Source organism: Spinacia oleracea, chromosome 3 (genome assembly GCF_020520425.1).
Source record: "Spinacia oleracea cultivar Varoflay chromosome 3, BTI_SOV_V1, whole genome shotgun sequence".
Taxonomy (NCBI): Eukaryota; Viridiplantae; Streptophyta; class Magnoliopsida; order Caryophyllales; family Amaranthaceae; genus Spinacia; species Spinacia oleracea.
In genome coordinates this window covers 60,043,416-60,071,306 of record NC_079489.1, presented here as the reverse complement: position 1 = coordinate 60,071,306, position 27,891 = coordinate 60,043,416, and the positions used below count along the sequence as shown (strand labels likewise).

The 27,891-nt window shown below is 37.5% G+C and overlaps 1 protein-coding gene across 6 annotated transcripts; it reads right to left on the bottom strand.

Moving 5' to 3' along the window:
* Positions 1 to 448: 448 nt before the first annotated feature.
* LOC110799591 (uncharacterized) lies at positions 449 to 27,499 on the bottom strand. 6 transcript variants are annotated; one of them, XR_008930537.1, is made up of 20 exons: positions 27,340 to 27,497; positions 26,995 to 27,111; positions 26,100 to 26,156; positions 25,923 to 25,993; positions 25,403 to 25,502; positions 17,111 to 17,181; positions 16,876 to 16,976; positions 16,684 to 16,787; positions 16,539 to 16,592; positions 16,373 to 16,428; positions 16,217 to 16,255; positions 15,380 to 15,524; positions 10,262 to 10,443; positions 10,122 to 10,189; positions 9,938 to 10,010; positions 9,792 to 9,853; positions 8,771 to 9,698; positions 7,624 to 7,914; positions 1,075 to 3,266; positions 807 to 944 (listed from the first exon to the last, which is right to left on the bottom strand). XR_008930537.1 is itself a non-coding variant. In XM_022004869.2 (19 exons), exons 2-19 carry the CDS (start codon positions 27,106 to 27,108, stop codon positions 668 to 670), a joined length of 2,793 nt encoding a protein of 930 aa, XP_021860561.1. In that variant the 5' UTR covers positions 27,109 to 27,111; positions 27,340 to 27,499; the 3' UTR covers positions 449 to 667. The 6 variants fall into 6 exon arrangements, 5 of the variants coding, with proteins under 5 accessions (XP_021860561.1, XP_021860562.1, XP_056696335.1 ...); XM_022004869.2 differs by lacking the exon at positions 1,075 to 3,266 and having other exon boundaries at positions 449 to 944; positions 27,340 to 27,499; XM_022004870.2 differs by lacking the exons at positions 1,075 to 3,266; positions 16,373 to 16,428 and having other exon boundaries at positions 449 to 944; positions 16,217 to 16,272.
* Positions 27,500 to 27,891: the final 392 nt, after the last annotated feature.

The following is a 27,891-nucleotide window of genomic DNA, read 5'->3' as shown; positions in this document are numbered from 1 at the left end:
TGTTTTTTCTTTTTTCAAAGGTAAATTAATTCATTAATAAAATCGTCATACGAATCTATAATAGAAATCAAATCTAGCAGGTACAAAACAATTTGGATCAAATAAAATTCTTTTTCCGGAAAACCAAGATAGTTGTGGATGAGATCTAACAACGACGAATCCATCTTTCACATTGCTACTTGATACAACTTTGCACAAGGGGTTTTTTAGATCAGTTGTAGTTTTGAGATTGAATTATTAAATCTAGTTCAATTGATTGTAGATGTAGAACCGACATCTGTTATAACAACATACAATCTTCATCAATAAATAAAATTTTCTTGCGAAACTAAAAGCATAACCTCTAACTCTCACAAGGAGAGAGGTAAATTCCCATAAATGAGTAGAATATAACACGCTAATTAGGTAGAGAAACTCTCCAATGTGGAAAGAAGAGAGAAACAAAGAGGAGAGGAAAAATATATGTATACAAATATAGGTGGCTTTAGACTTTTACAAATTCAAGAGCACGAATAATAATCTGGATACAGAAGGAAAAATTAATCAAAGACAAATGGTAAAATTAGGAAATTATCAATCTCCCAGCCTTCCGCTTCTGGCAAATCTATATGTAATAATCAGCAATAACTTAAGGATATTTATTTTAATCGCTGAAAATAATTTGCAATCAATTCCATATCTTCCGACAGGTTTTGTCATAAAGAACTTGCACAAGACCGGTGGAAGCTACCTCCTCCGGTAACTTCAAAAGACGAGCAACTTTAGAGAATTCTAATTGATACCTAGCTAAATTTTCTTCATTCACTTCCGGTGTTACCTCCAACTGAGAGGGCTCTGGCAGATGTAATGCCCATTCAATTGCCCATACAGCCAAAGGTCGCATATAGCACAGCGACCTGTACTGATCATTGGTATTCCAAGCTTCTGGAGTTTGAAATGAGTACCTATAGATATAGAAGCATAAACATTAAAATCGGTGATCGGAATCTCATTTATTTCATGAGTAACATACAGTACATAGTAAGATAAGATCGGGTTGATAGTGTTTATGCTAAAAGAAAACAAGCAACTAACCTTAATCTTTTAGGGTGATCAAAGTGTCTTAAGGGGATGTCCTTAATATATGGTTGGCCTTATCTGATTGAAGGTCTCGCTCATGTACGAGTAATTTAAGACAAAATTACAAAGTGAATCAACAATTTCAGAGAAGCAGAAAATGAAACACTTCAATGTGACAGAAACTAGAGAACAAATAGTTTCGTTAACAAATATATCTCAAGCAGAACAAACATAAATCACGATCATGAGTCTATGCTTGGAAATTCAAATAACGCTAACCGATAATGGTTCAATACATAAAGGTGGCGATTACCTAGGGTACGATACATAAAGGTGACTATAGTGTTACGGACTACGGAGAAAAGTTGATACTAATTTGTAATGTTGATTGATTGTTTGTCGTTCTCTGATGATTGATTGAGGGAGGTTTAGGAGAGATGGGGGTTATTCCCCATAACCGTCATTGTGAGAGAGTGCTTCGTTATTCCTGGAGAACGTGGCCAACATCCATTCTTCTTTTGCTTTGATTATCCCGCTTTCTTCAACTAGCTTTTGGGCTTTGGTTGGCGGATATGTGTCTATACGTTATGGACCTTAGTCTGTTATTCATGGACCTATTGTGAGGCTTTTTCATATTCCTTTAATGGCAAGATTAAAATGTGTTAACAAAATCCCCTCCATTTTGACAAGGAAACTCTGTGTACTTATGCAAATTATTAAACATGATTAAATGGTTACAATCTTGACTTCTAGGCCTTGGTCTAGATTACTCCTCTCATGGCCTAGAAAAGATGGTTGTGGGCCGGGCCGGGCTTCATGCCAAGCCCACGGGCCGTGGGCCTAACCGGGCGGGGCCCACACCAGGCCCACGTTGTTTCGTGCCGTGACGAAAAGTTTAAAACAAGGCCCAGGCCCGGACCAAGCCCACGTGCTTTTCGTGCCGGGTCGGGCCGGCCCGTCATGCCTAAGGCTAATTTGAATAAATTTAACGTGCTTTGTCGTGCCGGGTCGAGTCGTGCCGTGCCTTTTCGTGCTTTTTCCAAAAAATTAAGGCCCACGGCCCACGACTTCGTGCCCGTGCCGGGCCGTGCTTTTTGCGTGCTCGTGCCGGGCCGTGCTTTTTTCGTGCCGGGTCGGGTCGGGCTTCGGGCCGGCCCGGCCCACAGCCATCTTTAAATGCGATTAGTTCTTAGTTTTTATCTTATTTCCTTCTAACTCTTGGCGCTGACTAATTCTGATGATGAACCCCTGATTGCCAAGCAGACGGGAAAACAACCTCAAACTCAGCAAGGCTGAAGGAAGAAGACGATCACCCTTAAGGTTGCCAAGAAAGACTAACAATCTTGAAACTCTTGAACCCGAAATACCTGAAGTTTACAGACCAGACCCGTGTGAAGTAGTGCAACATTTACCCGTGTGATCATCTCAAAATGAAGATCAAATCTAAGGAAGCCGGAAGCCTCTCATTTGAGTGAAGACACAACAACAAATGGTTTGCTGCCTGTTTGAGAAAATGGTGATCAAGTTCGAGCTAGCTCTACTAAATTACCAACTCCAAAGGTTCCCTTAGTTAAAGAAACCGAGGTCACAGAGTTGGACTATGAGGAAGAAGGTCAGACTAACCCCTCCAATTACTTCTCCTGTTAGAGAAGATGTGCCTAATGAAGGTTTACAAGATACTACTGAGCAAACCAACTGCCCCGATAAAGGAAAAGGAACAAAATGGCCCTCATTCTTCAGATGTTGATAGGTGAGGCTGTGAGGAAAACGCTGAGTTAACCCCAAACCTTCGATGAGACTGTTGATTCAGGGGCATCTCCATTAGGAGGCGAATACTGTATTGTTGTTGATGACTCCATAGCTTTTACCCCCATAATGGAGAAGAGTCTCAACCACAATAGAAGGAGCAAGAGCCTCTTGTTCAACAGTCTTCTCATGTGCAAGGAGGAGATGTACCACCCACAAGAACTAGGCTTTCCATGGCTTTGGTTCCTTTTATGAGTGAAAGTACCCCATCAAAAACTGCTGGTAAAGTTTCTACTTTAGTAAGTACCCCATGGAAGAGTTTGACCTTGTTTCTTTCAAGTTGTTTGGCCAGAAAGCCTCTTCACCCGTGTAGTATGCGCTAGAGTTACGTGCCACCTACAGATATCCTCAAGCCTTCATCATCCGCAATCTTAGCTTGGGGGTAAGAGGACCCACGTGACCTAGTACACGGTTTATAGAGTGAGAACTTGAGAAAGAGAATTAGTGAAGGGACCACATCACATGGGCCGAGTAGGTAAAATTTCCATTTTAAGTATTAGGAAGTTATTCTTGAACATCCTAAGAAGACACTGAAATATTATTTGTGAACGAAGAGAGTAGTTGCCCTTTCCTACACCCAGCAATATAAGGTTGTCCTTTTTCTACTACAAACTTTCCAAAAATCCAAAGTAGTAGTTGTTGGTCCTAGAAAATGATAAATTGTGCACCTTTTGTTGTATAAGGGAACACCTGAGGTGTTTTGGCTTTTTAGTGTTCCCAATTACCTATTATTCTCTTATTGACATGTTAAATTTGTTTAATTGAAAACAAATAAATTAAATTAATCCATCTATTCATCATTATCATTATCATTACCCCATTGCCTCAAAGACGCTCCCGCAAAAAACGGGTAGGGGGGTCGGACGTTCGCAACCTTACCCCTGCAATTGCAGAGAGGTTGTTTCCAATTGACCCAGAAGCGATAACGGGACGACAACGGAACGACCATCTTCTACTTCATGGAAAGGAAGCGAAGAGGTTTTAAGAGCCATTTTGATTTAGTCCATTACATCCCACGGCCAAATGAACAAATGAATCTTTGGCTCCATCGGAAATTCCTAGAAGAAAATCATTTCAAAAATAAAAATGATTCTTTCCATTTATCTAAGCAACTAATAAATTTACAATACTCGTATGAAATGTCATGCACATAAATGCTAGTTTTTTAGTGTATAAAGTGGGCTACATCTTGTTGGGGATGGTTAACTCGATTTTAAGGAGCTTGTTTAGAAAGGATTAACACTAATGGAAAACCCTGACTTCCTCATTTTTGTATGTTTTGTGTGCTTCTAGAAAGATTGGAAATGGGAAGTCCACAAATTGAGGACTCTACCTTCCAAAATGGTGAGGGAAGTCATAATCAACTTGGAGATATATGATCAAATTTTTGGGTAGAGAGATAGCAAATGTCACAGCATTGTTCATTGCTTCTCTTTGATGCTCTCAAATTAGGGCTATCCTAGGGTTGTGAATGACATTAGAGAGCATTTGACATTAATCTACTCTTGTTCCCCATTTTGTGTACATTCTTCTCTTCATTCAAAAAGGAAAATATGTCTATGTAAAGAGTAGACTAACCCTCCACAAAATCTTTAACTTAGAGCAATTGATGTGGTTTCTGTTAGGAATTAAACACAACTTAGTTAAGTCGACAAGAATACGAAACACAATTTTTTGGTTTAATATCTTGTTTCCTAGTTTAATTAGAATTGTAATTAGAAAACTAGATATATTTTGGTATATAACAATCTCTAGAATTATTTAGACTTGGGGAGCACGTATAATTCTAGTAAACGTGGGTTTCTAGTTTAGCCTATAAAAGGGGGTATAGGCCTAGCTAGAAAATAAGAGGGCAAAATACATTGGTGAGCTGTGTTACTTCGACTCTCCAATTTTGGGCTCATACCCGTGTCGACCCGGCGGGACACTGATCCGAGTATGGAATCCGTACCGGATCCTTGGCCGGCCAGTCAAACATGGCTGGTCATCCCCCGCTTTAAGAAAATTTCCAATCTAATTTTAATAAACCCTAGATCTGTTAATTAGGAATACAATTCACTTTGTTTTTTGTTTAAAGCATGGGGCGAAAACCTCTTAAATTCTTTTTTTCAAAAGAAATTTAATTCTTTTTTTCTTTTTCTTTCATTTATTTATTTTTCTGTAACTTTTTTCCATGTCCTCGTACCCGTGTCTAAAACTAGGACAAGGTCCCCGTGCCTTAAAATTTTAACTTTACCGGGTCCGACGCTCGGACCCATACCCGTGTCCGACACCCGTACCCGAGTCCGAGTAACATACATGGTGAGAGTAATCATCAATTGAGGGATTATTGTGTTATTTTGCAGGAACTTAATAATACGATAATATTTGAGGGGAGGAAATCTAAATTTCCTCACAAACACTTGTGTCTTTTATTATTGTTTTTGCTATTTGATCTATGTTGTATTTGCAGGGTTTGTTCCCAATCGTTCGTGGCACGCGTTTGGTTATAACAAACTGGTATCAAGAGCTGGGTTTTAGCGATGGATGATTCCAGAAACAAGTATAAGGTAGAACCTTTTAACGGGAAGATGAATTCCTCGTTGTGGTAAAGTACAATTAAGGATATTCTTATACATCAAGGTCTTCGCGAGACTTTGGAAGATAAGAAACCTGATTCGGTGAACAAGGACAATTGGGAGGATATGCAACTACGGGCTACTAGTACGATCAGATTGGCTCTTGCACCGGAGATCAAGTACAACGTCTTAGAGGATAATAATCCAAAAGAGTTGTGGGACAAATGATTAAGATGTACGCACTTAAATCACTGGCCAACAAGTTGCTCTTGAAGAAGGACCTTTATTCACTTGAGATGGAGCAAGACAACGCACTACAAGATCATCTGAATAAGTTTAATGGCTTGATCACCCAGTTAGCGAGTTTAGATGTGAAAATCGAGGAGGACAAGGCAATTTTATTGTTGACATCTCTCCCTAAAAGTTATAACCCAGTGATAACTAGTTTACGTGTAGGGAAGATAACAATTGCTTTGGACGATACTGTGATGGCGTTATTCAAGGCAGAGAGCTTCATGAAGCAAGGGATCCCGTCATCAATCCATGGAGGAGCAGGATTGGTAGCGGAGGATAGTAGCAATAAAGGGAAAGGCAAGAAGAAGGCGAGCAATACAAACCCTAACATTTAGTGTTGGTACTGTGACAAGGGAGGACACTTTCAATCAAAGTGTTCTAGGTACAAGGAAGACTTGATGGCTTTGAGGAATGGAAGGGCTAGAGGTGCTGCTACAATTGCTATTGATGAGGATATGGCTCTCATGGCGGAGGAGAGTAAAGATCCAAAAAAAGGTCGGAAATTTTGGATTCAGATACTCACAACATATTTGTTGTAGGAAGGAGTGGTTTACTTCTTATAAACAAAGTGATGGGTTGTGTGTTACCTTGCCTAACGGGAAAGAGGCTAAGGTTGTGGGTATAGGTGAGGTTGAGATCAAGACACATGATATACTCGAAAATTACGAGAGGTAAGGTATATTTCGAGAGTTGATCGCAATCTCATATCTTTGGGTCGTTTGGATGGCTTAGGTTGTGCTATTCATATTGAGGGAGGTCGTCTGGAGGTCACCAAGGCTAGGTGTGTGATCTTTAAGAGACGACGAAACAAACAAAATCTCTTCATACTTGAAGGAGGTATTGAGGGACAGATTTTGGCTCAAGGGAAGGCAAGCTCCGAAAGTTGTTCGTTGGTTCGCGAAGAGGCTAAGGTGAGTTTAAGGGAAGGTTTGTTAGGAATTAAACACAACTTAGTTAAATCGACAAGAATACGAAACAGACTTGTTTGGTTTAATATCTTGTTTCCCAATCTAATTAGAATTGTAATTAGGAAACTAGATATATTTTGGTATGTAACAATCTCTAGAATTATTTAGACTTGGGGAGCAAGTATCTAGTAGACGTGAATTTCTAGTTTAGCCTATAAAAGGGGGGTTTATGCGTAGCTAGAAAATAAGAGGGAAAAATAGATTGGTGAGAGGAATCATCAATTGAAAGATTATTGTGTTATTTTGCAGGAACTTAATAATACGTTAATATTTAAGGGGAGGAAATCTAAATTTCCTCACAAACACTTGTGTCTTTTATTTTTGTTTTTGTTATTTGTTCTATATTGTATTTGCAGGGCTTGTTCCCAATCGTTCGTGGCACGCGTTTGGTTATAACAGTTTTCTACATCAAAAAGAGCACACAATTTGAAGCACAAGTAAATTGTGATTCCTGAAATCTTAACAGTCTTCTGTATTGAAACTAAGTGATCCCTTTTGTGATTTCTACACACTCTTCTTTCTTTGAGTTATGATAAAATTGGTCCATACCTTTAAATCACTTACATTTGTTCCACACCATTCAAAATTGAAAACTACTTTCAGCATTGAGATAGTAATTTCAAGGAACTAGATTCACAGTATCTGGTTTATAATAGTGCTTGAAATTGTATTTCTTTCTTGTTAACTCCATAAGGAACTTGATGCTGCATTTGTCATTATGATGGTAGTCATCACATAATATTAAAGTGTTTTGGATTTGACTTCCAATTAGAATGCAAGCCAGTGAGTTCACCTCACTCTAAATGAACTCCATGAAGACTTCACCTTAACTTTCCTTGCACTAACGTCATAGATACCATGAACTGGTAAGGCATATACAATTATGCTAAACAAAGATGGTAAAGTACAAGCGAGTAAGCAACAGTATTAAAACTCACCCAAGTCCTTTGTGTGACCAGACAGCTTCAAAAACTCCATAAGCAGTCTGAAAACCCATGTCAAGTAATCCTTCTTGAATCATGGTGGCAGCAAGGGCATAGGTGACACCAGACCATATCTCTCTTGACTGCATTGATGACAAGTCAACATTTCCATCGGGAAGCATTCCATTGACAGCCCCTCGTCGCCCCTCTTTCACTTTCATCACATTAAACTCAAAAATATTGGCAAGGGCGCATTTTGCCTTCTCCTCATCAACAACTGGTGCTAGACCACAAGCACGAGCGTACCTACAACCAGAAGTGAGCTTTTATACTTACATATTTCATGCAAGAAAGAAGAAAATATCATGAGCGATTAACTATGAAGAATCATGGATAATATCATATTCGATACAGAGGTCAATTTGAAACTTCTCACACAGCAGGGACAGTATCATTCAAGAGTTGTTCCAATCACTAAAATCACGAGCCAAAAGGGTTATTTTGTTTGGAAAATTAACAGCAACTTTGCAAGTTTCTTTAGTAAACAAGAGGTTAATGAAAGATTCAAAAAATGTAAAATGTATATGAATCATCCATTCTGGAACAATATTAGCCTGAAAATTACTTCAAAAGTTATGCTGTCCATAAAAACTTCCCTGTCATTTTGTGAAGTCGCAAAAGCATTTCATCTACTCCCTCCATTCTTGAATGTCAGTCACTTTTGGAATCTAAGACAATCCAACATAAGTACATTTACATTTGTCACATGAATCTCAATAGAATCTAACCCTTGTGGGTAAGAGAGATAAATAATTAAGGGATTTAATGAAGATATAGGTTTACTTGGAAGTAAACAAGTGGGCTATTTGATTATGTATAAGGGTATAATGGGGATAAATGTTGGAAAACTAAGGAAAGATTCCAAAAGAGAGTAAGAAAACAAAAACAACTAAATACGAAAAGAAAACTAACATTCAAGAACGGAGGGAGTATAAAAGGTTTTTGTTTCATACTTGATTTCCATACCAAAGGAAACCTGGTCCGGATTAAAATGTAAAGTGGAATCCTACCGCAATTGTTTTAACGAAAAAGTCAGAGAGATCAAATCCTCTAATTGATGACCTGCATCGGAGTTTCAATACACAAACTAGTCACAGCATACCATTGTCCAGCCAATTGATCGGCTTGAATAGATGCACTATTACTACCACCGCTGCTGTCATAATTGAAATACGAACCATTCCATAACTTCTGATAAACAGCCTTTGCCTTCTGAAATTTAAACCAAAAAAAATCTTGAGAACCCTTATCACCAATTTCTCGAGCTAGCGCTGAAGCCGCTTGAAGTGCTGCAACCCACAGCCCCCCACAATATGCACTCACACCCAAGACCGACCATGTGTCATACGTCTGATCAGGAAAGCCATCATTCTCAATCATGCCATCTCCATCCTTGTCAAACTGATCCATATAGGCCAGTGCCACATAAACAGAAGGCCAAACAGCTTGTGCGAATTTCTTGTCTCCTGTGGCTACGACATCCCTGTATACCTGGAGTACAAATTTTGGGTTTAAATCTTTCCACCGGTCTGTGTTATGGAGATTGTAAGCATTTACTTCAAACCATGGATCATTAAGCCCAATATCATGTGGGACAGCTCCAAGAACTTTTCTTAATGCCCATTTCCCATCATGTAAAAGTTTCATTTTACTAGGATCATGCATTAGAACTGCTGCAGCAAAGTCTCTCTGGATGCTAAGTTCAAGCTCTGGGAATAGCATCACCAAAGAAAAAGATGCATAAAAATGAACATCATATGTGTTCCACATATGATACTCAATCCCTTCATAGTAAAGAAATTGACCAATATTTTCTTCCCCTTCTAAAAGTAAATTTGGACCAAAAGCAGAATTAGATTTAGCTGTTGTGTGCGCTTGCTCAAGTATTGAAGTCAATTTCTCAAGGATATCAACAGCAGTATCCTTCCCTGTAGAGATATTTGTAGTGTTTATAGAGTTGGATGTTGACTGCTCAAGTGAAAATTCATGTTCTCTAATTGACACAGTACTCTGTAAAGGAGGAGAGCCATCTGCAAATTACACACATGTAAAAATAAAGCTTATGTCGGATTCACCAAAGGAGACTGACTACTAAGACTGAAGCCACAAAGCCAGGTACGAACCTGTCCACACAGTTCCCCCAGCATTTAGATAATATAGCTCATTAAAAAGAGTAACTGAATACCTAAACAAAAGGGCCACGTTGTATAAGATATGCTGATTGGTTACTATATCAAACATTAAGTACAAAATTGCAATCCAGACTCACCATTCTGGAAATCGCTTGTCTTCAAGTATAGGTCTCTGCCATGCATCAATTTGGGATTCCCAATTCTGATTTTCTGCATTCACAAAAGCACCACCGGAAGTGAGCTGCTATCCGTCCAACAAATAATTAAGCTTGGGATACAAAAGAACTGTTACCACAGCCCATTAAGATGTACATAATTTACCAATTATAGCATCGTGTGCGATATCCGCTGCTGCATTACCAGAAGTACCATAGAACTTTGTATAGCGCCTGAACCAATTATAATAGAGAATAAGACAAAGTCTAAACATGATCATTGTCGAAGATATCCTACAGAGTTACCTGGTGTACGTTCTTCCTTTCGAGAATGTCACCTCAGGGCAATCCCATGATAATGAAAATGTAATAGTACGTGTAGATCCTGATGGTACAATTACAGAAGCTGCAACTGCAGCTCCAATACAAGATGACCGCTTTGATGGAGCTGATGTCTCTGGACAGTTTAGGTTATCGAAGGATCCATGCTAAATCAATAGAACAGGAGTTAGTCTCAACAGTAGCAAAGATGCTCATACAATCAGGATTCAGTAGACGACCCTAAGGGGCCGTTTGGTACGGGATATTCAGGAAAGGGAAAGAGAATGAACAAGCCTAATTTCCCTTTGTCGTTGTTTGTAATGCAATTTCAATCGTTCCCTTTGTCGTTGTTTGTAATGCAATTTCAGTCGTTCCCTTTACCCCTTCTACTACTCCAAAGTCCTCTACTCTCATTCCCCCCCCCCCCCCCCCAAGGTTTTTCCATTCCCTTTCCCTAACCCATTGCCACACCACCATACCCACCACAATACCCCACTATCATCGGCTCCACACAACCTCCTTACCAGCACCACCATCTGATCACCGCTGTCCCTAATCACACTGCCGTCGCCGCCCTATAACCACCACAAAACCATCATATACCCACCTTAATACCCCTGCACACCAGAAAACCACTACGAAACCACCCCCTTTTAACCCAAGACGAACCTTCCCAACTGAAACCACCCTTCACAACCACCCAAAACCACCCTTCACAACCACCCAAAACCACCGCCACCCGGCCTACCACAGTGCCAAAACCATTCCCACTCACCACCCCCACCCACCCGGGAAGAATTACCTATCCCGAAAACCTACCCTATACACTCGAAAACAACAATACCACCCCGAATTTCCACCAAAATCCACCGGAAAATTCATAGCCTATTAAATTTGAAAAATTAAAATCAAGAAAAAGAACGAAAAAAGTACCTCCTTTTAAATAACCATGGTTTAAGATGGTCAAATTCGGCCACGAAAGCTCCATATCTAGAGCTTTAATAGTCGAACTTGACCTCTAAAACTTCAAAATCGACCTTCAATGGTGGTGGTAAGATAAGAAACAGATGAAAGAGAGAGGGGTGTCAGCGCGTGCGGAGAAGAGAATGGTGGTGGTGTCGGTAAGAGAGGAGAGGGGCCGGCGGCGTCAGTATGAGGGGAGAGGGGAGGGACGGCGACGGCGACGGGGAAAGGGTGGCGGCATAGAGGCATTACATTATGAAAGAGAAGTTGGTGGTGGAATTCTGGAGCAATAATAACAGAAGGAAAAAATGTGAAGAAAAAAAAAATGTTACCAAACAACTCTATATATCAAAGGGTTTTCCTTTCTATTCCCTCCCACTCATTTCTTGATTTCATTCCCTTTACCCCATCTGAACCAAACCCCCCCTAAGCACTTGTAATCATCAAAAGAATTGACAGGTCACAAATTCAAATTGAAGCACTAGTGGTGTAATTGAAAATGATAAAAAAAAACATGGCATACAAGAGGTTCAACTAAATATTATGACAGAGAAGGGCTTACTTAAAAGCAAAAAAGTTTTACAATGGAATACCAAAAGATTAATATGGAAGCTTTAAGGCATTGACTTTCAGAACATAGAATCGTCGATTGTGGATATATCTCATACCCAAAACACAAATCAGATCGCACAGATTACAACAGCATTGGCGAACCCCATTAGCAAGGAAATACTTCGACTAATAAGCTTTTTTCAATCTCCTTGTCATTGTTCGTTATGTGATATCTTGGTCGTTCATTTTCTTTTTCACCCCACGTGTTCATTCAGCATAGTTTTATGAACCTTCACTTCACCCTCTAGCTCGGGCACTTCTTCAACGCCGTTAATTTGAAGCTGGCGTTGAAGCACTATTATTACGTACTCACTTCTCAGTTCTCACACATCAAAACACATTTATTTCCTGATATTTCTACTGTTTGATTTGATGGAGATGTATGCAGTGGTTTTGGAGGCGATTAATACGTCGGTTTTGGAGGCGATTAAGACGTTGGTTTTTGGTGTTTACCCTTTGCAGTGGTGTAATTGCAGGGGTAATGTTGCGTACGTCCGACCCCCCCTTACCCCGCTTCGTGCGGGAGCCTCTTTGAGGCAATGGGGTAATGATAATGATGATAATGATGACCCTTGGCAGTGGTGTGTTTCCCGGCGTAAATAACCCGTAAATTCGGAAGCGTGGCCAAGAAAGCCGGGAGGAACACATGAAGCCACGACCAAATTTCGGTTTCAGGACCTTTATGACCTATTAATTTTGAGTGATTTTGGGTTCCAAACTAAAATGTTCATTAGTGGACCTAATACTAGAATTTAATTATTGTATGTTTGAACATGGTTCATTAGTGAACCCAACACTCGTTTATGTATAATGTTGACAAAAAGGGTTTATTATTAGCCAATCTAATAATAATGATGATATTGATAGTGTTTATTTATTTATAATATTGGTAAAAGTGGCTTATTTATTTATAATATTGGTAAAAGTGGCTCATTACTTGTTCTCGATTGTATTGAACGAAGTTTTTGAGTGAACTTAAATACCTCATGTATAAGTAATGTAGAAAAAAGAGGTTCAATAGTAAACCTAATGGTAGTTTATTTACAATTTTATAAAGAAATTGTTCATTAGTGAACCTAAACATGTTTTCTCGTACTCAGAATAAAAGAGGTTCATCAACAAATCTAAAGCATGTAACTATGAAGGAAAAAAGAAAGAGGTTCATCGGTGAACCTAAAAAAGTTAGGTTTGTTAACAAACATTTTTTAATTATTTTCATTTTTCTTAATAGCAAACGCAGCTATGAGAGTCAAATACTAAAATTTATACATTGGTGAGTAAAAAAGAAAAGTTTTATCAATGAACCTAATATGTTTGTTTATACATACTACGCAGAAAAAGAGTTCATCAATGAACCTAAATCTTGTTTATGTGAATTATGGAGAAAATTCATCAATGAACCTATTGCTTGTTTATTCCTACCATTTGTTTTTGTTATTCATATTATTGCAAAGAGAGGTTCATAAGTGAATTTATTATTTTTAATCTATGCATGGATAAAAAGGTTCATTTAATAACCTAAAATCAAATTACAATAAAAAATTTAGCTTAATAATGACTTCAAAAAAACAAGTTCATTGATGTACCTAACGTGTGCTACTATTTTTAATACGGAGTACTATATAGAATTATGGGTAAAAGAGGTTTGTTGGGGAACCATAAATAAAATTATTATAGTTTTATAATGCATTCATCAATTAAGACAAAAATAGGTTCAATGTTGAAACCTTTTCTAAATTTGAGATGAAAAACACAGCTCAAAGGAAAATCCATGGTTCATGTTTGTTTATGCTTTTTCATATCAAAACCGAAAAGGTTCAATGAAGAGCCTAAATCTGCAACATGGAAATTACAAAAGGAAGTTGCAGTCAAGTGCGTTGGACAATTCCAAGATGAAGGTGCTAATGCAACTTGACAATTGATAAATGCAACAAAGTCCCCATACGTGAGAATGAGAAAGAAGTCGGTAAAAAAAGGTGATATTTTTCACAAAACTGCCACTACTATCAAGCAAATTTCAGCTATCAGATTTTGCAAAATCAATGACAGTAAAGAGGTTCTCATGATAAGAGAAGTTATCACAATAAGAGGGTTCTCACCGGAACCTCACCCTACATAAGAGGGATCCGGTGAGAATGGTTTCCTATTTGAGTACACTACATTACTAGTTTACTACAATATATGAGAATATATCTGCTATATGTTATTTTAGAACCTGATGTATGTTATTCTAGAACATGTATGCTATTTTGGAACATGTTGAATGTTATTTTAGAACATGTTGTACGTTATTGAATTTTAGAACATGAATTGTTAGAGTTTAGAATAAGAAATACTTAGAACATGAAGTTCAACGGTACAACCTAAATAAGTCGAATTCAATAAAAAAAATATGAACAATTTCGTTAAATTTGTTAAGAATTTTTCAAAGAATTTTATTGAATTACATTTGAAGAATTTCGTTGAATTTGATTTTGGAGTCAACTTGAAAAGAGAAAAAATATGTATTTACTACTCGAGAAAGTGGGTTTATTGAGGAAAGAGAAACGAAATCGACTTCGTCCTTAAGTCGAATTTCATAAAATTTGATGAACAACTTTGTAAAATTTATAAAGAACTTTGTTAACTTTGACCTCGGAGGTTCAATGGAGTCTACTTGAGGAGAAATAATGGGTAACTTTTGAGGAGAGAAATCGGGTGTTCCAGAGGAGAAAGAAACAAAATTAAATTCACACCTAATGAATTCAACATATATATAAGTTGAATTTAAGAAAATTTGATGAAATTTTTTGTTAAATTCAGGGTGGATTTTAGTTTGTAGCGTTAATGGGCTCCTCATGAGAAAAATCAGAATTTAGAACACTACACTTAATTTATAGAACATAGGTATGTTCTCACATTATCATTATCATTATCATTACCCCAGTGCCTCAAAGAGGCTCCCGCAAGAAGCGGGGTAAGGGGGGTCGGGTGTACGCAACCTTACCCCTGCAATTGCAGAGAGGTTGTTTCCAATAGGTATGTTCTCACATAAGGAGAGAAATTAGATTTACGAAAATGATAAAGGCCGCAACATGCGACCTTTAAACCGTGTCACAATGATGACATGGCATGCTTATGTGTCATCATTTAAATTGAAAACTAAATTAAACTTATTTATCCTATTATACATGTTTTTAAAAAAGGTAGGAAAATCTTAATATTCTAATTTGTTTCTTTCTTTATACCGATTACCTTATTTACATACTTTCATAGTAAAAATATTGCATTGATAGTAAAAATATTATGATGACTCATAGCCTACGTGGCGTATATATGTACCCATTAAACTCCGACACGTAAGATTGCGACAACATTTTGCGACCTTTATCATCACCCTTAGATTTAAAGTAACAAGTTTTCAGATCCTTGGGTATTAAAGGCAAATAACCATAGTGGTCTTTGGCATTCATGTCCATGACATCAAATCAGTTTTTGTCTCTCACAAAAACATAATTTAGAATAACATAAGCAGGTTAAGGCATTAACCTCTTTCATCTCTTTCCACATGCCCTCTGCAGTAATACCTTCTGAATCTCCAGAAATCACAAAGCATGGACATTCCGAGATATGAACCCCATCATTTCCCTCTGCGGCAATGGCAAAGGAAACAGGGTGTTGTCCGTCTGCTGTCCTGTGTGTCATACAAGAGTTCCAAATGGATGACTATAAGAAATGAATCAAGTAAGCAATATCTCACAATGAAAAAATGTGGAACGGTCATTCTAAAGAAAATTTTCAACTACCGTTTACGCAACACTTTTTGAAATTTACTACTCCTTCCATTCCCATATACTTTAACGTTAAGCACATATATTAAGAAATTGTTAATTATTGCAGTGGAATTTAAAGCTCAAAATTACAGGGCATTGGTTGAACAAAACAAGTCATATTCTAGGTGAATAGATAATAAGGAACAAAATTTATTAGTGCAGCAGTCAGATAATATGAATTGGAGAGTACCTCTACAAAATATTAAAATTAACTACCTTTATATTTAATGACACTTTTTCTTGTTAACTCCTTTGAGCTATATGAAACTATAAAAGTAATGAAACCTGATTTTGACATCTAATTAATGTCATTTTGTGAATCAATGGTTAATTTCGAAATGTAAGGTAATCAATTTAGGGTCATGGTTACAACAGAGTTTTCTAACTTAGTGTTTAAAAGTTACAAGAAAAAACTGCCACGGAAGGTATGCATTTCTAAATAAATTTATAACATGCACTTAGCAGCTAATTTCAAACGGTGCTATAAAAGTAATTGTTGGTAAGCTTTACTTATTAAGCTTGTAAGCTTGTAGTTAATCGTAGAGTCACTCACTTATGATGTAAAACTACACCACGCATGCCATCCTTCATCCTGATATTATATATGACCTTGTATGTCAGAATAAAATATTAGCAATGTCAAAAAGATACAAAAACTAGAACAAATATATGAGACTAAGTACAGCTGAAACCACTTCTATGCGCTTACGTGATCTTTGAATTGTAGTGATTACCGGTAGATCCGGAATTACCACCCACGGAATTCTGAAAGTGGATCATATGTCATGACTATCGTTTTAATATGCATACAAAAGGACAAACAACTTATTTAAACCTGTAAATATGAAAAGGCAATAAATAATTGCCTAACGCACCTCCCATGTGAATAGCAAGCTCACTTCTGCAGCTACATTCCCAAAGTTTGATAGCTGAATCAAATTAGATTTACTAAATGAGAAAGCTGTCTGGTCATAGTACTGTGACGCTACACTGGAAAAATTATAGGATCCGCTGTCTTACAGTGAAAGTAAAAACAGCTACAGGAAAGCTGCTCTCCTTATAATTGTGGGGAATGACAGGTGAAAGCTGACGACAAACAATACTAAGTGACGGATCAGGTTCACCTACAATCGTAGACCATAGATAAGACCAAATGCAACTGAAATATTTAGGTTAAAGCTATGAAGTAGAGATTCCAGCAGCTAATATTACCATCATATACAGTCCAAGACCTTGGATAGAGAGCATAATATGTAGAGCTATTTCCTTTCAAATTCCAATCCCAAGTTCCAATACCTTCTGTAGTGGTTCCCCTGTTTCAGCCCAGAAGTGAACTTAATCGCAGCCACATCGCAAAATTTCCATAATTATGCAGTTAACCTTAAGGCATTCAATACCATTTCCCGCATCTCAAGGGGGGGAAAGTAAAAACTTGGAAAATACATACTTAAGCATCTCCGGATTTGGTGGACAAAGCACAGAAGAGTATTTTTCACCATTTGGACGTGAGACAAAAACCTAGACGAAGCATAAGTTGCAGTATTAGAGTCGCCCCAACAAAGGAAAACTAATAATTAGATATCATCACACACATTTAATGTTCCAGAACAAACCAAACTCCTTCAAAAGATCCTTCTGCTTGTACAAGCTACTTACCCCCCCCCCCCCCCCTAATACAGCTGATGCATGCAGCAGCATGGTTCTTCTTGAGTTAGAGTTAAAAGTGTCTTGCTGTTTAGTTACCATGTCTTCCGTGAGAGTAGAAATTTGGTTGTGGCACTCACTTGAGTGAGTTTTTTGTGGTTTGCACTCGTGATTTTCATTCCCTAGTTTGTTTAGGACTTGTTTTTCAGTTTTCTAGTTCTTAAGTAAGGTAGGATTTGATTTTCAATTCGTAGTTGATTTAGTATTTGTTTCCAATTCTGATTAGGTTAGAGTTCCTTTTGGGTCAAAGTTTTACTTGGTCAAGATCTTTGATTCCGGGTTGTATGAGGTTCCTTTGTGTAACAGGAGCTTAACTAAGCTCCTGAAACTACACAACAATGGAGTTTGATCAGAATTCAGAACCAGAAGAAGGTCAGAAGAAAAAGATGAGAGAGAGAGAGAAAGAGACAGAGAGAGAGAAAGTAGGATTATTATCATTACTAATCTGCTCAAGTTACAATATAGTTGATCAATTTATAGAGATCACCTGATTCTTTCTACTTCACAGCAAACTGAGAGAATTAACATTCTGTTACATTCCACTATCCTTAAGAACAAAATTCCTAATCAATTGAGATATCAGGAAATTTTGTTTCAAAGGCTACAGCTGCTTCCCATGTTGCATCAGCTTCAGAAAACCTTTCCTATTTAACAAGGTATTGAACCTGAACCTGTGATGCGTTTTGATGCTTCACCACCCTTCTATCTAAGACAGCACTGGGCTTTATTACAGCATCATCTTGTCTTCCATGTAGCCAAGTAGGGATGTGAGTTATAGCCGGTAATTCACCTTTGAATGGCTTCAAGAAAGACATGAAATACCGAGTGGATGGCCGAGTCAGGAAGTTGGAGCTTATATGCGACTTTTCCCACAACTCCTATGACTTGCAAAGGGACATAGAATTTAAGAGACAACTTTTCATTGATGTTGGCTCTCATAGACTTCTGTTTGTAAGGCTGCAATTTCAGTAATAACCAATTTCCCACCTGAAATACTTTGTCACTCCTGTTTAAGTCAGCCTGTGCCTTCAGCCTTCAGCATTCAGCCTTCAGCATTCAGCCTTCAGCGTTCAGCCTTCAGCCTTCATTGAGCTCTCCTCGTATAGAATTGGACAGTCTTTATCATTGATTCCGTTCTTTACAGTGTTCTATCGACTCCATTTACCTTAGATTCCCCAAGCTAATAGGGTAAATATAAGGGTGGAGGCTGATTGAAAACAACCTCATATGGGGTTATCTGAGCTGAAGACTGAAAGTTTGTGTTGTACCACCACTCAACAGCGGATCTAGGGGGTGGCCTACCCGGGCCTTGGCCCACCCCATCCCCAGATTTTACTACTATTATTAGTCTTATAAATAAATAGCATAAGAATATATTGGTGTAGTTGGTAATTTGAAGTGGAGCAAATGAAATTGATGTTTCTGTGGTCGCAAGTTCTATTCTGCCTTTGGACTATTTTTCATACCCTCTGATTTATTCGCCTCCCTTTTGCCTTATTTTCTTCTATTTCAATTTTGTTTTTGAAATTAGGTGTAAATGAAAATGGCTGGAATATTTAAAAGCATATAGAATTTCATTGTTCGCGTTTTAATATTTGCATTACATTTATTATTTAGATTAGGTATATGACTAAAAGACTAATATGAAATATGTTCTATTTAAAAAAAAATCTAACATCTCTCCGTTTGATATCGGCCCACCCTATATTACGATTCTGGATCCGCCGCTGCCACCACTCCAATCCTTAGGACACTCACTGCACATGCACCTCAAGCAGGTTTCTAGGCATTTGTTGACATTTTCGGTCTGCGCGTCTGTGGATGATAAGCAGAAGACAGCAGCAGTTGTGTGCCTTGAATAGAGAATAGAGCTTGCCAAAAGTTGCTCAAAAACACTAGTATTTGGCACTTACAATAGACCTAGGCCACCAGTGTAGTTTAAACACATTGTCAAGGTAAAATTGAGCCACATCAGCTGCTGTATAAGGATGAGTTAATGACATAAAGTGTTTGTATTTGCTAAACCTGTCAACCACCACAAAGATGACATCTTTACCATGTGATTTAGGAAGGCCCGTGATGAAATCCATAGACTCATCAATCCAAACTTCCAGAGGTATTGAGAGAGGTTGAAGCTAACACGGCGATGCAACAACTTCATGTTTGGTTGCTTGGCCAATTAAGCACTGTCGTATAAAGTTGCTCCCAAACTTGGTCATTCCCTCCAATAAAAGAGTGCCTTTATCCTTTTAGAAGTGGCGTCTCTTCCTGAATGTCCTCCCTAAGGTGAAATGTGTAACCACTGTAAGATTGCCATCATCAGACCCCACTAATATCTTCCCTTCCTTCTGATCAGGTCATCAACCAATGAAAAATGCTCAACTACTTGATCCTGCCGCAGTTTATCATTAAAACTGCTGGAAAGGAGTTGAAATTTTCTGTTTTAGAAGCCACTTCAAACTAGATCACATTTCCGTAATAGTGGATTGAATATGTGATTTATCCAAGCTTGGCAAGAAGCCGGAGCATTGGTTAACCAAAACCGCATAACTAGGAACTCAAAATGCCCATTGTAGGTTTTAAATGCTATTTATACACATCTTCCTTGCTTACTCTCAACTGATGGTATCCAGCCCTTAAATCCAACTTGCTAAATACATAAGAACCCGATAACTCGTCAATCAACTCATCCATCACGAGAATCGAGAATTTATTCTTCATTGTCTTCTTGTTAAGTCCTTGTAGTCTACAAAAAGCCTCCACGAGCCATCTTTCTTGCCAAGTAACACCACAGGGGTTGCAACTGTCCTGATTATGCCTTGATTCTGCTTTAATGGTACTAACTTCTCTATAATATCTCTTTGTTTGAGAGGGTACCCGTAAGGTCGTATATTCACAAGGTTTGCTCCAAACTCTAGCGGGATTCTATGATCGAATCATGGAACAAACTCGTTGTGTAACGGTGAAATGGAAATCACCTCCGACTCGCAGTTATGCACCGTTCCATTACCATTCCGATATTTAAACGGCTGAAAAATCTGGAAAATTTGTAAATTGGACCAAACTTTAAACCATAGAACTGCATTTGGGGAATAGCAAGACATCTACGATGCATAAAATGATAGGGGTTATGGTTGGTTGGTTGTTTGCCTGAGTGCTGCGAGCCTAACAGTGAGTTCTACGGCCAAAAACTGATATCCGACGAGTCGCGGTGAGATGGAAGTCACGATACGCTGGTGCTCGATCTGGTTAGAGGAGAGAGGGGGGAGAGGGAGAAAGATGTACTTTATATTATTACTAGTTTTCTAGCTATCACATGGTCATTTATTATACTTCCTCCATTTCTATATAGTTGCAACACTTCCCTAAAATGAAATGTCACAATAGTTGCAACACACCTAAAACCTTAACATTTTTTACCCAAAGTTACAATTTTACACCTAAGATGAAGTAATTAATGTGGCTAAAGTGGTTGTGGCCCCACCCAAGTACCACTTTCTTAAATACCATTTAGAGGGGTATGTTGCAACAATAAAGAATCGGAGGAAGTATTTATTAAAAAAAACATTTACTTAAGCCTTTATCATATTAATTAAAATAAAAAAAATTAAGCATTTACATGGGACATGGCCACGTGATGTGCACCTCCCACTATACAGTACCTTTTATCCCCTTTCTTCACCACCCTTTCCCATATAGTTTAATGATTTATAATCCCTCCGTCCGTTAATACTCGGACCGCTTTCCTTTTCGGACCGTCCCTTAATACTTGCACCGCTTCTATAAATGTAAATTTTTTACCAATGTTATATTATTTCTCACACTTACCTACTAAACCACTCCCTATAAAAAAATCATTTAAAAATTCACACCCCCACCCCAACCCCCCTTACACATTTCCAACTAACTATATTAAAAAAAATACCCCACTATCAACTACCACCCATTAAATTAATAAGTCAATCAAGTGTCTTAAACTCCGCACCGGTCAAAGCGGTGCGAGTATTAAGGAATGGAGGGAGTATAACTTATTAAATTAATTATATTATTAGTATATTTTATTCATAACATCTTTGGCCTTAATATGATATAAATGCCTAAAACATAAATTTAAAAGTTCAAAATACCACTTATGTGAATTTGTTCTTAGATTTTCACGCTGCCAAATCCACGATCCGTTTTATTTGACCGGTACAAGCGGTTTCCGCGATGACGCGACCGCATTTTTTTTCCATGGATCAAATACACCCCTGGTGGGTGGCAACTCAGTAGGCTCAGCAAACATCTCCTTGTGCTTTTCCAATATACATTCCCCTTCTGCAGGAGACGAGTTAACTTCAGTAGATGGGTTAACTATCCACAAATTGTCACTGGAATCTCCCTTTGTCACCAATTGCATCAGATATAGTTGTGTTCATTAGCCACTAACTTCCGAGAATCTGACCCAAAAGTAGCCTTTATTCCCTTAGGACGAATACCTTTAAACACATGGTGATAACCATATACATTAAACTCCATAATCAGTTTTTTAAAGTCCCACTTTACAGTAAACAGCTGCACACCTAGAAACACACCTAGGACCACACCTAGAACCATATCACAGCTCCAAATATCATTCATTATCATTACCCCATTGCCTCAAAGAGGCTCCCGCAAGAAGCGGGGTAAGGGGGGTCGGAATTACGCAACCTTACCCCTGCAATTGCAGAGAGGTTGTTTCCAATTGACCCAAAAGCGATAACGGGACAACAACGGGACAACCATCTTCTACCTCATGGAAAGGAAGCGAAGAGGTATTAAGAGCCATTTTGATTTAGTCCATTACATCCCACAGCCAAAAGAACAAATTAATCTCTGGCTCCATCGGAAATGGATAATCCGAATCTGAGTCCGAATCCAAAAACGTTAGCAGTCGGCTAAAATTCAAACCATATGTGGTCCAACCCAGTTGACCCGAGTCTGACCCGCTAGTCTTTAGTACTCTCTCCGTTCTTCAATGGTAGTTATTTTTCCGTATTGATTTTGTTAGTCCCTTTTGGAATCTTTTCTTATTTGTCAACATTTATCCCCATTACACCCCAGTGCATAAAAAAACGCAAGGCGCACTAAAGGGATAAGAGTCCTAGAGTCTAAGAGCAAAGCGCAAGAGGCGCGCCTCATCGAAGTGAAGCACGCGTTTAAAAAATTAAAGGAATCTTACTATTATGCATACGGAAAAAGGTGAAGAGTTGGGTTTGCCTCAACTGACATATATGGTTTCTTTCATAGGGTTTGTCACAGAAATAATGTAACCCTTTTCAATTGTTTTTCTCTCCTTTCTGCAGCAGTGAGTGTAGTTTGAGGTCTTTGAAAAGGTTTGAAAGTATTTGGGTTTGTGTTTGGGGTAATTTGGGTGGTGTTTAGTCTTAAAAAAGGATGCAGGAGTGGGAAAAAGGCCAACACCGGAATAGGTTTTAGAATAAAAAAGGCTTGAAATTGTTAGCATAAGAAAGTTTAGACAGTATACTTGCTTCTAAGCTTTCTTCCTGAAATCTGGCATATTCCACTGCCTTAGCCAAGTTAGCAGGATGAAATGCTCTCAGCATGGTTGTCCACCAATGAAGCTCTTAAGAAAATAAATATCAGATAGGTTATGGTTTTGCTGCAACATCAATGACCTAAGGTTGTCAAATTCATGAATATATGTGTCTAGATTTCTGGTTTGTGACAACTTATTGAAGTTTTCAACCACATTAACCCCATGCCCATCCTTAAATCTAGCATAAACATCAATGTAAAATTCTCTCCAATCTACATTTTTCTTTGCTACTATATAATTACTCATCCAGTTTTCAGCCTCGTCTATCATGTTCAAACAAGCTAAATCCAATTTTTGGTCTTCATTAATACTGCACACGCTAAAGTATTTACTACACTTCTTAAGCCGCATTATCGGGTTATTGCCATCGAATTTAGGGAAATCAAGCTTAGAACATACCCTTGAACTCTAGTGAATTCATGTCCGCTTGCGTCCCTGGAATCTTGCCTCCTGTTATCTCTTGACTCAACATCACTACCTTTGTGAGTTAATCTCTCCATGATTTTACCCACAGCTTGCATCAATTTCATCATGGAGTCTTGCATCAGCTTGTGAGATTCTTGCATATCTCTCTGAAACCCCTTTTGAGCTGCCATTCTCACTTCCAAAGCAGCTACTTGTTCTTCAACAGCCACCATTCTTCTTACTGAAACTGGAGCCATGATAGATTTTTGATGTTTGGGCTTTTGTGGTTTGGATTAAAGGAGGCAGAAGTTGATCTATTTATAGAGATCACTTGTACAGTGTTTCCTCCCACCAAAGCTGCTAACCAACTCTCTAACTGATTATTTTCTACTTCACAGCAAACTCAGACTCACAGAATTAATATTACGTTACACTTTGCTGCCTTGTTTTATTTGTTTCAGGCTCCTAGTAGGCATGGCCGTATAGGTTTTGAAGCCTATATAAGGCTGGTACGTTTTGTTTAATAAAATCTGATTCAGTTGAAATTTTTAAGATGAGCTTTGTGCTATCTAGGTTTAGGAATTAAACCAAACATACAATCGAGAGTTGTGTGCCCTCGTAACCGAGAATTCTGAGTTTTCTATCCGGTTAGTAAACATATTATCCCGCTTCCCTTATCAAACACATACAGATCCGAAATCCATACTCAAAATCATATCAGAAGCTGAATAAGAAACAGCTCTTTTAAAAAAATTATGCATTGTAATATGATTTTAATTAGCACGAAATACATCATTAAAAAACAACATAGGATATATCAGGAAAAATAATTAGAAGCCCACACTCTAATGTGTCTTTAGACCACCTCAGTGGTTTCACCACAGCATGTGCAGATGAGTTCACTAATTAATCACTTAGGTAATTCTACTTCACATGATTAGCAAACCTGGTTTATTAATTAAAAGCTTTGTAATACTACTTTTCAATTAGTTGACAATTTTCTTTTACTAGATAAGAACAATTGATTGCTATACTCAAGAACAGAATAAGAAAGCAAAAAAAGAAGACTAAAATTTAGTAGATGGTCAAGAGTAGCCCCCAAACTATAAAAGACAACAGAATTTACACGGAAAACAGATCCTTTTTTTTCCAATCTACATCGCATATTTTTTGGAAGAAAATGGAAAGAAACTGTTAGGAATTAAACACAACTTAGTTAAGTCGACAAGAATACGAAACATACTTGTTTGGTTTAATATCTTGTTTCCTAGTTTAATTAGAATTGTAATTAGGAAACTAGATATATTTTGGTATGTAAGAATCTCTAGAATTATTTAGACTTGGGGAGCAAGTATAATTCTAGTAGACGTGGGTTTCTAGTTTAGCCTATAAAAGGGGGGTTTAGGCCTAGCTAGAAAATAAGAGGGAAAAATACATTGGTGAGAAGAATCATCAATTGAGGGATTATTGTGTTATTTTGCAGGAACTTAATAATACGATAATATTTGAGGGGAGGAAATCTAAATTTCCTCACAAACACTCGTGTCTTTTATTATTGTTTTTGGTATTTGTTCTACTTTGTATTTGTGTGTTTGTTCCTAATTGTTCGTGGCACGCGTTTGGTTATAACAGAAACTCCTTCACCCAGATTTGTTCATCGTTGATGTTGACTCCATTAGTCCATTTGAAATCTTAACACGTAAAATCAGCATGCCCGTAGCCTAGTATGGCGATAAACCAGAACCAGCTATTCCCCACCAAAGTAGTTATTCTTTCATAACCAAGAACAAAAACTTCAGTGGAAAAATTGGCTATTCAGAATTAAATCAGTATTACAGTCAGTAGCATTACAGCTTTATTTTCTCATTCTCGATGTGAACTTGAAAGGCATATCTTGCTCTATATCTATATTGGTTGATTAGAAATCCTACTCCAAAGAGATGGCTAACAATTAAAAAATTACCAATATACTGCACTTTATCAGTGAACAAGGTCACATGGATAAATAAAGATAATATTTTCCACACAGGACAGCTAAATGCCAACACTTACAGAAAATTGGTTTGCCAAAACAGGTTTATCTTCACATGTTCTAGGAAAAAGTTGCCAGCGCTGAAACTCGCCTTTGTAACTTCGTCCTATGCTCCCAGCTCTAAGATTGTTTCAAAGGAAAGAAAAGTTAAACAAAATACTGTATATTAGCCTTCATACTTCATACAAATGAAGATGGTAACGTGGAAATTCAATAACATAGATAAAACCTAGATAAAGATGAAAATATTTAATACACACATGCACACAAACAGAATAAATATCTGAATGGCATATCAGATAAGAGCAATTTCCTGGTCCTGCCTATACATAAACCTCAAGAATATGCTAGGTTACTAGTTCGATAAATTATAGTTATGCAAAATAAGTTTCAGTCGCTATGTCACACGATAGCAAAACATGCAAAGGAAATAATGGAAAAATTTCTTAAAGAATTCACTAATTAAATGCAGGTCTACACAATTATTAAGTCATGGTATAATATCAAGGCATTTGATAGAAAAATAAGTAAAAAAATTACCCAATTCCTCCAAGGGGAACTCCATGATCAGATGTAACAGTTCGCTTGAAGAAAGGATCAATAATTGCCCCCTGAGAACGGAAGGTCCAGTAAACTGATTTAAAAAATGGTTACGTCACAAAAATATTCACAGATCTCTACTCATGAGTCATGAATTTTCATGAAGACCAACATTACCCTTCCTCTGCCACCTTCTTCTCGGACATGGCGCCAAAGCCTATAACCTATTGGGGCCTGCCATAAATTAAGTAAAGGGTGATTCTTGAAATGAATAATGAGAAAATTAAGAAGAGTTTATGCCTTACTGATAATCTGATATCATACCCATTAATGACAGCATTACCTAATTCTCTAATCACCCCATGAACCGCCAACCGAAAAGGCGAATTATAACATGAAAATGGTACAAGTTTAGTCTAATACAGCAAATTAGATGTCGAATTGCGAACCCGTACCCAGTCACATACCGGCGAATCAGGTTACCATGGTTAATGATCTAAGAGCACTTACCAATTTGACAAGAAGAACCTTTACAAAGGACCAAAGTGGGGTAAAGAAAGAAATTTATCGTTTAGTAGAAACTTACACAAAAGTTTTTGTTTAATAATATATACGAGCTCCGCCCAGTCAATCTCCATGATTGGCAAGTGAAACATATCGAGGGGTATTTTCGTAAATAAATTGTCAAAATATACAATCTACCTATTTAAATATACAATTTCTTTTTATATTAAAATTATTTTTTTCTTTTATTTTTATTTCGTTTATAAATACCAAATATATATATTTTTTCATTATAATTACGAAAATGGCACTTGATATGCCAATCAAGGGGATTGTTTTGAAATTTCTCATTATATACCAAGTATATCTCTAAACAACTTTTGTTTCGGACCCAAAAAATGGACCAATTTTCTACTAACTACCTCCTTTCGCAGGTTGCGTTGCTACAGTTAATAGGATGATAAAAAAGAATGGAGGGAGTAATATGAATCACCATGAGAAATGTTAAAATAAATAAATAAAACCTCAGTTCCACAGGTAGTTTTAACACAAAAGTCGAAAAACACACCAATTGAACACACTCTCGGATGCTTAGACCGAACTCTGAAGGTTTTTTTTCATTATGATCAATCTTCCGCTGCCAGCTTGACTTTACAGGTTCTCCTGGATTAACCTTAACCATAATCTACACACAAAAATACCATATACAAATCACAAATAACAACATAGAACATAGAACATCAATGAGCTCAAATGACCCTTTAATCGGAAAAAAAAAAAAAAAAAAAAAAAAAAATCAAAAATTAACAAAAGAAAAAAAAAAAATGGACCCTCAAATCTGGAAATAAAAATAAGTAAAATAAAATTTAAAAATTCAATCTGAAATCGAAAGAAAATAAGACAATCGATTTACCTCGGAGTGGGTGTCTTTGGAATTCAATTTTCTGGAAATGTTTGAATACCCCAGAAGCTCTAGCTTTCGTTTCTCTCCGATGGAAAAGAAAGAACAAATTTGTTGACAGTCAACAAATAAGAGATGCAGTAGCCAGTAGGCACATACTTCTGCGCGTGAAGTGTATGTCAAAAATGACTTGGGTCTAAATTGGACACAAGTGACTTTTATTGTACTCAGTGGCGGACCTTGAACGGTTTTATGAGGGGGGCCGGTAGAGAAAAATTAAGCATTATACTATATAATTATACAATTATACACAAATTTTAGGAGGACCGTAACTAAAAATACACTACAAAATTTTTCGGCCGGGGGACCAGGCCCACCCAGCCATCACAAAGATCCGCCACTGATTGTACTCCCTCCGTTTCTAAATACGTGTCCAGTTTCTAAATATGGCGTTCCCTTTTATGTGTCCACTTTCCATTTTTGGACATAAAATCTTTCCGAATATACCCCTAAAATTCTAAACAATTACAAACATTACCTAATTCTCCCAATTATTTAATTCGA

Coding starts and splice junctions, on each gene's coding strand:
- LOC110799591 (XM_022004869.2), bottom strand. CDS start 27,108: ATGGTTAAGGTTAATCCAGGAGAACCTGTAAAGTCAAGCTGGCAGCGG. Junction 16,977..17,110: donor CCAAATCCGGAGATGCTTAA/GTATGTATTTTC, acceptor GGGCTGAAACAG/GGGAACCACTACAGAAGGTA. Junction 945..7,623: donor TGGTCACACAAAGGACTTGG/GTGAGTTTTAAT, acceptor CTATATCTATAG/GTACTCATTTCAAACTCCAG.